The 15,447-nt window shown below is 59.8% G+C and overlaps 2 protein-coding genes across 7 annotated transcripts; one reads left to right on the top strand and one right to left on the bottom strand.

The window, feature by feature from the left end:
• The first annotated feature begins 284 nt into the window (after positions 1-284).
• FGF22 (fibroblast growth factor 22) lies at positions 285-4,194 on the top strand. Of its 5 annotated transcripts, none has more exons than XM_085562446.1 (3): positions 285-606; positions 3,296-3,395; positions 3,643-4,194. In XM_085562446.1, exons 1-3 carry the CDS (start codon positions 300-302, stop codon positions 3,863-3,865), a joined length of 630 nt encoding a protein of 209 aa, XP_085418572.1. In that variant the 5' UTR covers positions 285-299; the 3' UTR covers positions 3,866-4,194. The 5 variants fall into 5 exon arrangements, with proteins under 5 accessions (XP_085418572.1, XP_085418571.1, XP_085418574.1 ...); XM_085562445.1 differs by having other exon boundaries at positions 3,640-4,194; XM_085562448.1 differs by having other exon boundaries at positions 3,296-3,399.
• Positions 3,706-13,924, bottom strand: RNF126 (ring finger protein 126). Of its 2 annotated transcripts, none has more exons than XM_085562443.1 (9): positions 13,821-13,924; positions 11,152-11,210; positions 9,816-9,879; positions 9,079-9,320; positions 8,224-8,292; positions 8,071-8,140; positions 7,763-7,856; positions 7,225-7,340; positions 3,706-3,859 (listed from the first exon to the last, which is right to left on the bottom strand). In XM_085562443.1, the coding sequence occupies exons 1-9, from the start codon at positions 13,893-13,895 to the stop codon at positions 3,827-3,829; spliced, it is 822 nt and encodes a 273-aa protein (XP_085418569.1). In that variant the 5' UTR covers positions 13,896-13,924; the 3' UTR covers positions 3,706-3,826. The 2 variants fall into 2 exon arrangements, with proteins under 2 accessions (XP_085418569.1, XP_021395783.1); XM_021540108.4 differs by lacking the exon at positions 3,706-3,859 and adding an exon at positions 6,191-7,011.
• Positions 13,925-15,447: the final 1,523 nt, after the last annotated feature.

Below are 15,447 nucleotides of genomic sequence, written 5' to 3'. Positions count from 1 at the left end.
CAGCAGCCCCGCGCCCTCCGTCTCTCCCCACGCTCTGAGCAGCGCTCGTCCCTTGCCCGCCCATCGCAGCTGACGGCGGATACCGGAGTGTGCGGTGCCCAACCGGGCGCCCCGCGGTCGTAAGCGAGTGACCGCGGCCGGTGACCCGGGACAGCCGTCGGGGCGCCGATTTATGAATGGGAGGCGCCGCCCCAGCCCCCGGCCCGCCCATTCGCCGCCGCCGCCCCGCCCCGGGCCGCCCATCGCTGACCGCTCGCGCCGTCGGGGCCGGTCGCCGGTCGCCGGTCGCCGCCGTGGCCATGGCCCATCGCCTGCTGCCCGCCTGTCGCCCGCCGCCCGTCGCCATGAGGCGCGGGGGCCCCGCCGCCATCGCCGCCTGCCTCGCCGGGGCACTCGCGGTGCTGGCGGGGCCGGGGCCGGGGCCGGGACCGGGGCCGGGACCGGGGCCGGGCAGTGCCACCGGCACCGGCCGGCGGCCCCCCCGCAGCTACGGGCATCTGGAGGGCGACGTGCGCTGGCGGCGGCTCTTCTCCGCCACCCGCTTCTTCCTGCGCATCGACGGCAGCGGCGGCGTGGAGGGGACGCGCTGGAGGGAGCGGCCGGGCAGTGAGTGGGGACGGACCGGGACCGGGACGGGGACGGGGACGGGGACGGGGGAGAGCCGGGATCCGGGGCCGTCCCCCGCCCACGACGGGCGAGGCGCGATCCCGCCGGCTGCCGGGGCTGCCGGGGCTGCGGCGGGCGCTGCTGGGGCTGGACCGGGGCGGAGGCTGGACGGAGGCGCCTCGGGCCGGCGACGGGAGCATTCCATGCCCGGCCCGGAGGGAGCCCGCAGCTCTTCCCTCCGGGAAATCGCAGCCAAAGTTCCCGGTCCTCCGGGGGCGCGGGAGCGGCGGGTCCCCGCTGTCCCCCGGCGCTCCGGGAGTGCAACCGGCGGCGGCTGCCCTCACCCCCGTCACTGCGCTGTGTGAGCCACGAGAGGGGCGCGGACACCGGCGAGCACTGCCCAGGGACCCGACGTTGCTTTCCCAGCGGCTGGGGTGTCCTAGGGGGTCTCTCAGGGGTCCCTTGTCCCATCTGGTCCTGCCAGTTCACGATGCCCCTCTGTCTCGCCTTCCTCATGGACTGGAGGATCTGATCGTTCCCCCACTAACACATTCGGGGGGAAAAAGGCTGAGGATGGGAGGGGGGGGATGCAGGAAGTTTTGCGGTGATGCTGGCACCAGAATGGGGCATCTGTCCAATTCCCGTCGGAGGGGACCATGGAGCAGCCGCTGCCTGCAGAGCAGGTTGGGACTCAAGACAGCTGGGTGGGCAGAGGGACAACATCCCCAAGGATGTGGCAGTCACCGTATGACTTCAGCAAGAGTCAGGGCTGCAAGTGCCCATCGGGGTGCAGCGCCCCAGCCCCTGGGACAGGGATGGGGGCACCAGGCTGGCAGGACAGTAGCTGCACAAGGAGGGGGATCTTGGAAAAGGGGATGCCTGATCATCCCCCAGATGCCCTGACGGGGTGTTGGGGTTTGGGGCAGGAGGGCTGCAGCAGCCCCAGCCCATGTCCTGGTCCAGCAGGGGCTGCCCTATCTCCCAGCAGCCACAGGACACGGGAGCCAAGCCCAGCCCAGGGAACCCTGCTGTGGTGTCGGAGGCTGTCGGGAGTCCCGAACAGGCACGCTGCCAGCACAAAGCACCTCAACACGTTCCCTCGATGGTGTGGCCATGGGACCTGGCAGGCAGAGCAGCTCCGGGCTGTACATGAGGCTCGCTCTGCTTATCTGTGTACGCCTGGGCTGGGCGCGGGCTCTGCTCCACAGCCCTCGCAGAAGCTGCCGGACCAGCCCCACTGGCAGCTCTAGGGTGGCGGGGCATCTTCCAGGGACTCCCCCACCTCAAGCCCTGCCTCTGCCCCAGCCTCCTCGAGACCCCTCTGGGGTGAGTGTGAGACTGGGAGCACTGGGAGCTGGCTCTGGCCAGGTACTGGCCAGGCACCTGCAAACAAAGGGCGGCAGGGCCGGCCCGAGCACTGGGGACAGAAGGGGGTTATTTTTAGAAAAGTGCAAGTCCTTATAAATAGCTGCAGCTTCAGACGGTGATCAAGTGGGACGGATTCACAAGCATTTGCTCAGCCCTTCCCCTCCACAGCCTGAAGCAGCTGGGCTGAAAAAATCCCGGGGGAGCCCTGACAGTGCCCCAGTGCTGTATCCACCCTGTCCGCCCCCAGCCTCCCGCAGGCAGGGATGCCCGGGGAATGCCAACAATGCCAACCAACAACTGATGAAAGCCCTTGCCCAGGGGCTGCAGCCCCCATGCTGTCTGTCGTCCTCCCACGCTGTCCAGCCCGTGCACCGGTGCCCAGTGGCAGATCCTGCCGTGCTCCAGCCCTTCCTGCTGCCCTGCCCAGGACTGGACATTCCTTCTCCCCTTCCCACTGTGCGGTGTTCCTGGCGGGCGGCGGGGCGGGCAGCGGCGCTCCGGGCTGGCCGGCATGAGGCAGTGCAGGAATCCAGAGGCCCCGATGATGCTCTGGGTGTTTCCCGTGCCAGAGCCGCTGGTCTGACCACATGCCTTTCCCATTAGCGGCCGAGCCGGAGCTCGGCGGTCGGGGCACACACACGCCAGCCCAGCTGTGGCTTCACAGCCCGGCTGCAGCCGCCCCCCCGGGCTCATCCTCGTGTCCTGCAGTGCTCCTTCGCCTGCCAGCCCACAGTGCTGGGCACGGGGCCGCTTGTCATCGCTTGTGCCACCAGGAAATCAGGCATCCACGGATGGCACTGACCTGGGCTACTGCTCCCGCAGAGCTCTGCCTGCGTGCCTTTGTCCACCATAACACGACGTGTGTTGTCGCTGCCACCCCCACGCACACTTGGCCCTTTCAAGAGCCACGCCAGCCTCAGAGCCCTGCGTGTGCCAGGGCTGGGCGCTGGGGAGGCGGGTCAGGTCCCCGGGGCACTGCGGGCACGCTGGGGATGGATGAACGGGCAGAGCTGCCAGTGAGGGGAGGGCACACACGAGGTTGTGCTTGGCATCGCTCCCGCACAGCCCCGCTTCTGGGAAGTGGCTGGACCCTGGGGAGGAGAGGAGTAAAGATCAAACCTTCCTTGGATCAGAGCTTCCCCCTCCCACTGCCAGCTTGGGCTGCAGCCCTCGTTCCTCTGGCTGCTCTGGCTCTGGCTGAGGATCAGCACCTCCCTCCCTCTGGAGGGACTCTGTAGCTATAGAAGCAGCATTGGGGCAGGGCCCCTCAGGGAGGTTGCCCGTCCCTCCCTGGCTCATGCCGTGCTTCCCTGTCCCGCAGGCATCGTGGAGATCCGGTCGGTGCGTGTCGGCGTCGTGGCCATCCGGGCGGTGCACACCGGCTTCTACCTGGCCATGAACAAGCGGGGGAGGCTCTACGGGTCGGTAGGTCGGACGCTGCCTCCTGGGAGGGACTGCACCAGAGTCAGAGGCTCAGGGCAGAGTTGGAACAGGCTCCTGGTGTCCCGTGCCCTGACCTGCTCCCCAGCAGGGGACTGCACCCACCAAGCCCCTCTGCCCCATGGGGACCAGAGAGGAACCGGGGTCCTGCCCTGCCCAACTCTCGGGGTCCGAGGGGCTCCAGCTGAGCATAGCCACCCCTCACTCCCTTCCCTCTCCTGCCAGAAGGAGTTCAGCTCCAACTGCAAGTTCACGGAGCGCATCGAAGAGAACGGCTACAACACCTACGCGTCGCTGCGCTGGCGGCACCGCGGCCGCCCCATGTTCCTCTCGCTCAATAGCAAGGGCAGGCCACAGCGAGGGGGCAAGACACGCCGGCAGCACCTCTCCACACACTTCCTCCCCATGCTCGTCAGCTGAACACCGTGGGCAGCTCCAGACGGTCCTGTAGGAAAAAAGAACCAAAGAAAAAAATGTTGTTTTATTTATGTACATATCTATTTTTTGCTATTTATTGCTTTATTTTTAATGCATGGCAGAGGAGGGATATGGAAGGCAGATGCTCCAGACTCGGCCGTGCGGGGCTGTGGCTCTCCTACTGTTCCCAAATTTGCTCTAAACCAGGACACCCCGGCACAGAGCTGGTGTGGTGGAGCCAGGGAGCATGACTGGAGCAGGGGCCAGGATCTGCTACTGGCATCTCTGCAGGGCTGGGATGTACCAGCAGGTTGTCTGTGTCTGAGCTTCCGTGGCAATTAAAGCTGTGTTCATGGTATGGAACAGGAGCAGTTCTTGGAGCTTTGATGGTGAACTTGGCTTGGGATGGGAGGGATTGGCTCCTGTGTGGTTGTGGCTGCAGCCACCAGTGTCATCTCTGCTGCCACTGGCAGGGAGCCCAGCTGGTCCTTTGCCACATCCAGGTCTTCATTGACCCCCATCCACCCTGCAGGAAAACAGCCATGGTGGTTCACTGGCACAAACGAGGGAGCAGGAGGAGCAGGAGCCAGCCCAGATCCTCAGGCAGACAGCTCTGGGGCTGCCCCTGGCCACAGCCAGTGCCAGTCAGTCCTGCAGCCCATCTCCACATCCTCATCCCCAACAAAAACACAGCTGGGACAGTGGTGAGGGCAGCATGGCCAGGAATAGCACCTGCACCTCAGCCTCCTGGCCAGGGTACATCCCTGCGCCACCTCATGCCCGCTGTGGCCAGGCCCAGCATCCCGGTCACTGTCACGTCAGACAGAGCAATGGCCCCAGCAAAAACCACCAAACTCGTTCCATTTCTGACCCAACCAGCTCCAAATGAGTGCGAGAGGGAACAGCCACTGTATTAACCATGTGGTGACTGTGGTGAGCCCCTGCCAGGTGGGCAGCAGCTGCCACGCACCCACCCAGGACTTTGCTCGGCCCACTGAGCCATCTGAGCACTGCTCACACATGAGAAATCATTCCCAAGTGCCTGGGGGAGTCAGAACCCAATCACAGCTGAAAGAGTGGGAGAGGGAAGGTGTTTCCAGGTCTCTTGTTTGGTGACTAAACAGCAAAGCCTCTCCTCGGTGTCGGGTCAGCCAATGGACACGTGCAGGTTCAGCCAGGACCTTCTTGCTGCCACCCACCTCACCAGCCCAGGCTTCTGGCTCAACCCCTGGCAGAGGATGAGCCATTAACCCCGACACACCAGTCCCGAGATAAACCCTCCTGTGAGATGAAAGGCACCGCCACACTGCCCGGCCAAGCCGAGGAAGAAAAACAGTCCGGACAAGTCGCTCCCTGCCAGCCCCCGGCCCTGGCACAGCTGGTGACACTTCCTCCAACAAACCAACCTCACGCGTTCTGAAATGGCCCAAGAAGGACCAAAGCATCCTTCCCCCTCCTAAAAGAGGTTCGTATCTTCTCAGGAAGCTCATGGAAGAGCCAGGTCCTGGGGTGATGCTGCTTTAGAAAAGACATCCAAGTTCTGCTGGAGCCAGCAGCATCCCCAGCAGCACCAGCCCACTCCCAGGGCCCCAAAAGCCAAGGGAGAGGCAGGAACCCCCCAAACTGTCAAACCCTCCACCCACCTCCCTGGCAGCTCCACGGGGGCAGGTTCACCCTTGTCTGCTCTGGCCTCTGCCACAGAGCAGTCCCAACATGTGGCACCATCACGGACCCCCAGCCCTCTAGGAAACCTCCTGACCACCTCAAATCCCTGAGAGGGGAAGGGGGTCCCAGTGACGGATGGTGAGAGCTTCTCCTCTCATGCCTCAGGGCCCAGGAAGCAGGGACATGGCAGGGAGTCACTGCCTGCTCTGATGACATTCTTGTCATTCTCCAAACTCCAGCTCTGTCACAGAAACTGAGTCACAAACATACCTGGATATTTTTCTCTCTCCTTGTTTTAATCAGCTCTATTTTAAGTAGCTTTGCAATACATTTTTTTTTTTTTTTAATCTCCAAAATGTTGTTTTCCTGGTAATTACTCGGTCACAATGAGATTTGCTGGTCCTCGTTCTGCTGCACACCCAGTCCTGTGTCGGCCCAGCAGAACAGCCTGCCCCGGCTGCGAGGGGGGCAGGACTGCAGGGGGAAGGTGTAAAAAATAGAAAACACCAGGCGAGGATGCTTCCACCTGCGATCCTTGGCTACCTGTGCAGTGATCCACAGGCTGGCAGTGGCTCCCACTGGAACTCCCAGCACGCAGGAGGGCTCAGAGAGGCCCAGCCTGTCTGGGGAAGGCAGGACAGCTTGGTGGCCTCAGAGCTTACCCTGTAGCTTTCCTCAAATCATGCATAATGGCTCGCAGAGCTGAAATGTCCATTTATTGACAACAGTAATAATTTAAGATTATAAAAACCCCTTTCAGTGTTGAGTATCAGCGGGCGAGGTTATAAAGAGAAATAAAAGGGACTTGAGATGGGCCAGGGAAGGATCCCGGGGTCTACTTGAGAGTTCCTGTTTCAGTGGCAGCTATTGGTCCTCCCCAGATGGTGATCCTGGGGGGAGGCAGCATCCTTATACTTCCATTTTAGACGTCAATCTCCAAAGCAGAAAAGATAGTATCCAAGGGGAGGAGGAGCAAAAGAAATAAAAGAAAGGGATCTCAAATTCAAACCCATACAAACAACATTTCCATTCGGGATTCAACCACTCGCTCAGCACCTCGGGGTTCCCAGCCGGGGAGCGCAGCAGCCTCGCACTGCAATGGGTAAAGTCCACGCAAAGAGGATGTTTTTATTGACAGACAGAGCTCTTTCCCCCCTTTTTCATCACAGAACTTGAGGCTTCTCATCTCTGAAGGACCCAGAGTCTCCGTGTCTTCAGAAATCAAAAGGAAATTCTGGGGGCACTGCTCCTGCCTCGTCCCCTCCCCTCGCTCTGCTCTGGAAGCCCCTTTGGCTGCTCGTGGTGGCCAGGGAGAGAGGGGGAACAGTGGAAGGGCCCCGGGGACAGAGGGTGCGTTAAGATTCATGAGTTGTTCGATGAGTTTTCATTACTTGGTGAGCTTGAGGAAGAGGAGGAGGAGGAGGATGACGAGAAGTTCATCCCTGTGAGTCCTGGGGGGTTTGTGGCAGTGTTTTGTCCACTTAAACTTTTCCGGCAGACGGGACACGTGTCATGCTTTGGGGAGCAGACAAAAAACAAAACAAGAAATACGGGAAACGGGATTAGAAACACAACAGGGGAGCAGCACTGGAAGAATGGGCTGGGATGACACTCCATCCTCTGACCACAGGCTGCTTGTGCTCAGGCCTCATCATGGAGGTAGGAAAATATTTACAGAGGGGAGCAGGACCAGACAAAGCCCCCAGTGCTGCAGTGCCCCGCACTCACCTGCTCCAGCCACGGGACGATGCAGCCGTCGTGGAACAGGTGATTGCACGGTAACTGCCGCACGTTCTCCCCCACTGTGTAGTCTTCCTTACACACAGGGCACTCCAACCCGGAATCTGCACACATAGGGAAAGCCAAGCAAAGCCAGCTGAGCAAAGGAGGAGAGCACGACACGCAAAGCCCCCCACTCAGGGCTCATCATCCCTCTCCCCTTCCCCATCACTGCATCCCTGTCAGGAGGAATGCTTGGTGCTCTGCAGCCCCCACACCATCACTCTACCTTCCCCTACCCAGGGTATGCCTCATCCTTCCCTTCTGCTTTTCCATCTCTATCCACACTGAACTTCTCACAATCTCCCCAGGGCAAATCCATCCAGCCTCCACTGCTCTTTTTTTGTGTAACAGAGCCCCTTCAGCTTTCTGCCCACTTTGAAATGTTTTATGCCTCAGAGGTATGAACAAAATTCAAGTCCCAAGAAAACATTACAGACAGTTCCAGTGAGCACCCTGTGCACAATTCCATGGAGCAGACACCTACCTACGTGCTCCTGTGTGATCTGTATGGTGGGGAGGGCCTGGATCTTCTCTTTGTCCGCTGGCGGCGGTCCAGTGTTTTCAAACTGATTCAGTAACTGGAAAAACAACCAGCCAGGCAGGCAGAAGAGAGAGGTGAGCTCAGCAGCACACAGAATCCACTCATTTCCTGAGCCAGGGCACCTGGACCCCGCACTGTGGACCCCTTCCCATTTCAGTCCCACAGCCCCTCATTCCCTGCAGCAGCACAGGTGCTGCCCCTCCTGCAGCACTGCACAGGAGGATGCAGACTGTGGTGAATCCCAGTTTTACCTGTGTGATAATCGCATCCAGTCCGTTGGCACCCCAGGCGTAGTCCATCGGATTTGAGTGCAGGACTCCCCTGAAGAGCAAGGACAGCAAATGAGTTCATCCTGGAGCACCAACGAGATACTGTCAGAGAGAGCAGCACATCCTCCAACTCACCAAGGGCCCAGGCCTAGGTTTGGAATTGTGGTCGGTGCAATAATTCCATTGACCAGCTGCTGGATAATTCTGAAAGACAAGAAAACCAGGATTGTTTAAGAATTAAAGTTTGCTGGCTCCCAGCCCAGCACTCCAGCACGGAGAGAGAGATTGAGTAAGCTAAATACTACACATTGTTGGGGGCAATTAAAAATACCCTACAGCAATTGCAATGGCAGCTATGGGAGTGATCAGCCACTGATAAAGTTTCAGTATTTGATTCATAAGGGGACAATTCCTGACACGATGAACGGCTCCCAGGACGCACTTACAAAAACACAGTCTGTTGTTCTCTTCTGCTTCCCCTCAGAGCAAGTACTACATTTTTGCAACACCTGGCAATGACCAGGGAATATTTTCCCACTACAGAATAAACTCCCAAGCACAGTCCACGTCACCACTCAGCTGAAACAACCCCAACAGATCCCAAGAAGGAGCTGCCAACAGGCTCAGGTGGGACACAGATGACAGAGCTTTGGGATGCTGCTCCCGTAAGCCAGGAGAAAAGGTGAGAAACAACAGCTGGCAGAGAGCCAGGGAAGCCCACCCTGTCCCAAGTCTATACAGACCCCTGACATTTCCTGTTTGTTCTCTTCTGCCCTGCTCTCCCCATGGACATCACAGAATAAAGAGAGCTGAACCAACATATATCAGGGTAAGAGCCTCTTTTGGAAATCTTTGCCATCTCCTGATATTCCTCCCCTCACAGCCTGCTTACCTCTGAGCTAGCCTAGGATATTTAGGAGGCTGTGCGAGGGGGGGAACATCAGTTGGTGCCCAACGTGTTCCCTCCTCAGAGGCCAGAGTGGTTCTCACCCTTCCAGCGTGGGGACGCCCTCGTGCCTGCCCGAGGCTCGGCGCGCGGCCAGGCGGGCGCGGGGCTGCCGGGCGCCGTAGCGGTGCCGGGACTGGTGCTCGCGCTCCCGCCGGTTCTCCGAGTCCCGGTTGTCTTCTGGCTGCGCGTTGGACCCGAAGGGAAACTCAAAGCTGTCGTCAAAGAACCCGAAAGCAAACTGGCCGTAGCCCGGGGGCAAGGTGAACAAGTGCTGATCCACGTTCTGGAGGGAGGGAGAGAATGCAGAGAACAGACTGTGACAAGAGGAGGAGCACGGCTCCCACGGTGTCCCAGCAGCTGCTGCCCACAGCCAGGCCTGGGGTGACACTGGGACCAGCACCCTCGGCAGCAGCTCGGTGAGGAACAGACACTGGAACTGCACGCAAAGGCAGAAATAATCACAGTTCCCTGGTTTTTCTTTGGTGTGTCACTGCTGCTTCCGAGCTGAGGCTACTGCATAGCAACACACCCAAATCCTGCTCTCCAAATCCTGCTGAGCCCCCTCACGACGGGAATCAGCTGTGAGTGATGGTCCTATGTAACACACGCAGCAAAAATATGGAATGTGGAGTTTTCAGGAGCAGCATTTGGAGGATATTAATTCCTCCTTTCCAAATTCTGTCATGATCTAGGAAATGTTTAAACAACGCATTATTGGAAAAATACTAAATCCAACAGCAAAGCAAAAGGTGTTGGAAGAGAGAAAGGACTTGCTCACCTCAAAAGGATGCCTGCTCTGATCAGTGGCTGATGTAGAGGAGCTGGTCTCATTGTCAGCATTCCTATGGAGAATGAAAAGCACTGGTCATCTTCTCATAGCAGCTTCCAAGGCTTTTCTGCCCCCCTCCCATCCCAGGACACAGAGCAGCTCAACAGAACCTGGTCCTCCCTCAGCTGCTGATTTTCTGATTGTTCAGATCAATCTTCCCTCCCTGAACCTTTCATTTTTCTGCATCTTCACCCATTTCTCCCTACCCTTTTCAATCTCACAGGCTGCAGAGAAGTGCCTGAACCACAATGTCAAGCCAGGATTTCCCCCACAATCCATCTCAAACACACCAGCTAATCCTCCAGAGAACCAGGAAGACTTAAGGCACAAACACTGATCGCTGTGACCCCAAGACACGGAAGTCTAATCTTGAATCAAAGGAACTTCTCTACTGCAGAGGCACGTAACCCAACGGCTCAGGATATTGGGAAAACTCTAACTGTTGTCAGACTTCTGCTTTCAGAGCTGCAGGAACATTTCCTGCTCAGAACCAAGCTTTGCATTTATGGTACCGAAGCCACTGAGATTCAGCAGCTTTGTGACCCTCCCAAGGTCACAGGGAATCACCAAAACAGTCAGGATCAGCCAGGATGGATTTTCAGGCTCCAGGGTTGGTGGTCAAACCAAACATCATCTGCCCAGTGCAGAAGCCCCAGGCCATGCACCACAATCAGCAGGCAGCAACACCCACTGCCCCTGGCCCTGCACTGCCCACAGCCCATCCTGGAGCTGGTCACAGCTGGGGCCCCACAAACACGACTGAAACATTTTAAGAAATTCCTGCTGCTTCTGCCACCAGTGGCAGCAGAGCTGCACGGAAACACAATCCTCACTGCTCCAGGGCAGAGTCCAAAGTCTCAGCCACAACATTTTGCTGTTCATCCCCAACACAGCCACTATTTACACTGAGGTGTCCGTGTGCTCGCCATTCCCAGATCCCTCTCCCTGGGGTTATCTCTGCCCCGATTACTCAGATCAGGTCAGAGCCACCACACAGCACGGGGAAAGCCTCCCTACCACTTCTTTATGTTTGTTTGAAATCAAACCATTCCTGCCCCACCCCTCAGCAGAGACACTGGGCACTCAGCATTGCATTGGCAGATTGGCTTGTGGGTGCTAACTGTGCCAACAAAGCACTGTATTCCAAAAGTGAGGAAAGGCGAGCTAAAGCTGGGGCAGAAGCATTAGAAACGGTGCATTTTATATCAGACATTGCCTTTGAACTAGCAAGAGAGCAAAGCAACCTGGGCTCACTGGAGCAGCAGCCCCTAGGGCAGCACATTACCTCGGCTCCTCAGGAAGCTCTTCAATAAAACCAGACTCACACCGTGGGCAGATGTAGTCCTGCAGGAGAAGACACAGCGGGTGAGAGAAGGAGGTGGTACCTCAGAGCTGCAGCGTGTGACAGGGTGGGAGGGTCCTGTAGTCTGCCATCCCCAGCACATGCCACGGTCCCAAACCCCAACATTTGCCTTCCTGAGCCACTGAGGCCAGAGTTCAGCCTCAGCCTGGGCGAGCTCAGCTTAAGAACGAGAGGCTGATGCTGATTAATTCCCAGTACAGACACAGCATTAGGTACCAGCTGATGCAGTTCCAGTGAAGTGAAAGTGAAACCCCCAACACTCCCTGTGCAGCAGCCCTCAAACTTTGGCCCAGCTGCGTGTTTGGGGAGCAGGAAACAATGCGGGAATGGCAGCAGGGACTGGGCAAGGTCGTGGTGCTCACCGCTATGGTCCCTGTCACTAACACAGCCTGGGGTTCACAGCACACAGGGACACTCTGGGTTGTTGTGCAGCCAGGACCTCACACTCCCACACCCAGAGCTCACTACAGAGACCTGTCACCACCCCAGTGCCCTGGGCACTGAGCACGCCAGGACAGACAGGCTGAGCGTGCAGCCTGATTCCTGGGCTTAGTGAGGAATTTATCCTCTGCAGCCTGTCCTGGGCAGAGCAGCCCAGAACACTGGAGACCCTGAAAGGAACTGTTTCACTTCCCAGTGCTCAAGCAGCAGCACTGAGCCCATCCCACCCCCTGCCCCGCGGCAGGCACACACCACCCCAAATCCCTGTGCTGGCAGAGCCAGGCTCAGCACAGAAGGCATTTAAGAGCTTCTAAAAATAATGCCACTTCCTTCTGCTGCTGTGTTGGAATCGGCACAGCCCTGAGCCAGACTGAGGGATTCCCCCAAGGAGTTGTGGCTGTTGATAAGGCCCTTGGGGTCACTCCTCTGGCCCCTACAGCTGACCCCAATAAGGCCCCAGGGAAGGAGCACAGCTTGGAGCCCCTGCATGTGCCCCACCTGCCCTGCCCAGGGAGATGTGGGAGCTCTGAGCTCAGGAACAGACTGGGAGAGGTGGCTGCTCCCTCTCCCACACAGGACTCCCTGCCTGCTGCTGTGGAACAACCATCTCTGCACCAGTGACACCAGCTCTGAGCTCAGGGGACTGTAGCCCATGAAATCCCCTCTGCATTGCTTCCCACCAGCACAAACTGGTGGGGACACACCAGGGGGGTGTGTGACCATGGCCTCAGCACCCTGCTCCAGGGAGCTGCAGGGTGTTGTGTGTGCCTGTGAGCTCCCAGCCAGCTCCCAGCACAGGGATCAGCACATTCCTCTGCAGCTGGAACAGCACAAATGTCAAAGTTTGTTGTTTCTCGGGCTGTTTGAGTCCCTCCTTTGGCAGCGCTGGTTACTGCGCCTGCAGAGGGTGAGTGAAGCCTGAGGGAACCTGATCTCCAAAACAACCTCATGAACTCACAGAGCTGAGCCCCCAAACACTGCACCTGCTCCCTGCCTGGCCCAGCCTGGCCAAGAGTGCCCAGCTGGCACAGCCAGGTGTGCCCAGCCAAGTGCACACAACCAGATGTGAGCACGGCCCAGCACGGGGTGTTTGAACAGAAATAAAGAACAGATTTTCTGGGTTGACTCCTGCCTCCTGCCCACAGCCCACGTGTGCTCAGCTCAGTGAGTTTGCCCTCACTCTTACACAGGAGCTGGGAGCCCCAGCTGGCCCACCCTGGCCCAGAGGAGAGGGCAAAAGGACAAATCACACGTCACAAACCAGCCACCCCCGGCAGGCACAGCTCTGCTTGTCCTCAGAGGCTTTCCAAGTTGAGTGCCAGCAACCAGCAATGACTTTCAGGACAAGGTGCTGTGAAAAGTGTCAGGATAAAGAGACCAGCAACAGTCTCTAAATCACATTCAACATCTCAGGAAGCCAAGCAGGGGAACAACTGATCCACCAGATCCTCCCCATCATCCCACACTCCTTTTCCACCCACACCAGGGCAAGTTCCACACACACACACACACACACAGGATTTTGGTGCGTGATTAAAGCACCTGCCCAGGTGCCTACACAGCACTTCTACCTACGTACTGCCGTGCACCTCCCTGCGCCAAGCCGCCCCCACCGCGGGGTTTTTGTCGTGTTCATTAAGAGACGACCGAGAAGCCGCCAGCTCCCCGCGCTGCTTCACCGGCACCGGCTGGGATCGCGCTGCTCGGGCTGGGGCTGTCAGAGCTGGGCCCGGGGGCTGCTGCCGGGCGGACTCCCGGCCCGGACCGGCTCCGCGGCACAGCCAGCCGCTCCCCGCGGGGCGGCCGGAGCGCCCGAACCGCCGCGGGCCCCCCAGTGCGGGCGGAACGGGGCCGAGCGCCCCTCCCGCCGCGCCGCCCCCGCCGCGGCTCGCCCAGGCTGGCCCGTTCCCTCCGCACCGCCTCTCCCCTCATCGCCGCGGCCCCGCTCCCTCGCTACGGACACCTCCCGCAGCCCCGCTCAACGCCCCCGAGCCCCGGTGCCCCGGGCGGGGCAGCCCCCGCCTCCCGCCGCTCAGGCCCCCCGGGCCCCTCAGGCCTCGCCCCCACGTGCCCGCCCGCTGGCCGCCCCCCGCCCGGCGCTGCCCGCGGTTCCGGCGCTCCCCGGCGGCCCTCCCCGGAGCCCCGCTCACGGGCAGGCGCGGGGCGATCTCGGCCGAGCAGCAGTGGCAGAAGAACCGGCCCGGCTGCGGCGACGCCTCCGCCATCTTCCCCGTCCGCCGGCCCCGCCCCCCGCGCGCGCCGCGGCGCCGACGGCGGCCGAGGGGGGACACGGGACAGCGCGCGCGGAAACGCGGAGGGGGGAAGCGCCGAGGGGGCGTGGCCGGCTGGGACGGAACTTTTACATATTAATGAAGGGGCGTGGTCTGCCACATAAGGCAACGGGGCGTGGCCGGGGAAGCGGCGGGACTGGATTCCCAATTCCGGGAACCCCCCCGTATTCCGGGAACCCCCCCCAATCCGGGAACCCCCCCAGTCCTTCCTTCACTCCCTCCATCCTTCCTTCGCCCCTCCGCTCCTGATCCCTCTATCAGCCCCACCGGACCCCCGAACTTTAAAACATCAGCTCAAAAGCTGACTTATTTATTTCGTTTTTAAAAGAAGAGGGAAAAATGAGCTGGGGAGAGGTTGAGGCCCCCGAAAGGAGAAAAAAGGGGTGTTCTCAGTGAAAATACGGGGAGCTGCTAAAGGATGCAATAGCCCCAGAGGAACTGGAATGTTCCATTTTGGCAGAACGCTCTCAGGTTGGATGTTTGTCCCAGACCTTGCCCCTTGGGCGCTGGAGGATGCTGGGGAGGTTTTTTGGGGTTGAGAAGTGGAATCTCGATTTTTGAGACCTGAGGATGCCACCTGCAGCTCGGTTCAGGGCCAGCGTTTTGCTCAGGCTGCAGCTTTGGAGAGGGCAGAGGGTCCCATGAGGTCCCAAGCCTCAGGGACTGTTGTGTGCCACTGCCGAGCCAGGGTTTTGGGGTGGTGTAAGTGGGGAGATTTTGGGGTATCCACGCAGTGCCCTTGTGAGGTTTTGGGGGAGGCGGGCGGTGAGGCTGCGGGGCGGGACTGGAGTGGCAGAACTGTGGGAATTTAGGGGTTCCGCATAGCGGGGCTGTGGGGTCGTGGGGTTCGAGCCGGCGCCACCAGCCCCGCTCCCAGCAGGTGGCATCTTCATCCCAGGATTTGCTGCTCCGGCTTTGCCGGGTGGTGCAGCCGGGGAGGGATTTGGGAAGGCGCTCAGGAGCCGGGGGAAGCTCCGGCAGAGCGGGGACAGGGACCGGGCGCTGGTGGCACCCAGCTCCGCAGGGCTGGCTCGGGGCTGGTGTGGGACCCATCGGCAGAGCCCGGCGGCTGATCGATGATCCCAGCCGCCCATAAGCACGCTGGCATTTATTTCCAGCTGATGAGGAAACTGCTGCTCCTGTAAACCTTTTATTCAGCAGGTGGGTCCAGACAATGCGTCCTGGCCCAGCCGGGAGCCAGCCAGAGCCCGGAGCCTCCGCGTGGAGCCCGCGGCTCCGGATGGGGCATTTCACAGCCCAGGGGAAGCTCCTTGCCCGCGGTTCTCCAGAGCCCTGGTTCACCGTCGGAGGACAAGTTGCCACTTGATCAAATGGGTGCCGGGTGCCTGTGGGATGAGGGGGGGAAGGATCCGGCTCCACTGACTTTGTCCCTCTGGAATTCCCTGACGCAGGAGATGTGGAAGCTGAACGTGGCAGCACTCGTTGGGATGCAAATGGCAGCGGATGTGGATGCACATGGAGATAA

The sequence above is a fragment of the Lonchura striata genome, chromosome 28 (assembly GCF_050655825.1).
Source record: "Lonchura striata isolate lonStrDom1 chromosome 28, ASM5065582v1, whole genome shotgun sequence".
NCBI classification, from domain to species: domain Eukaryota; kingdom Metazoa; phylum Chordata; class Aves; order Passeriformes; family Estrildidae; genus Lonchura; species Lonchura striata.
The sequence above is the reverse complement of the archived record's forward strand: the minus strand, read 5'-3'. Positions and strand labels throughout refer to the sequence as shown.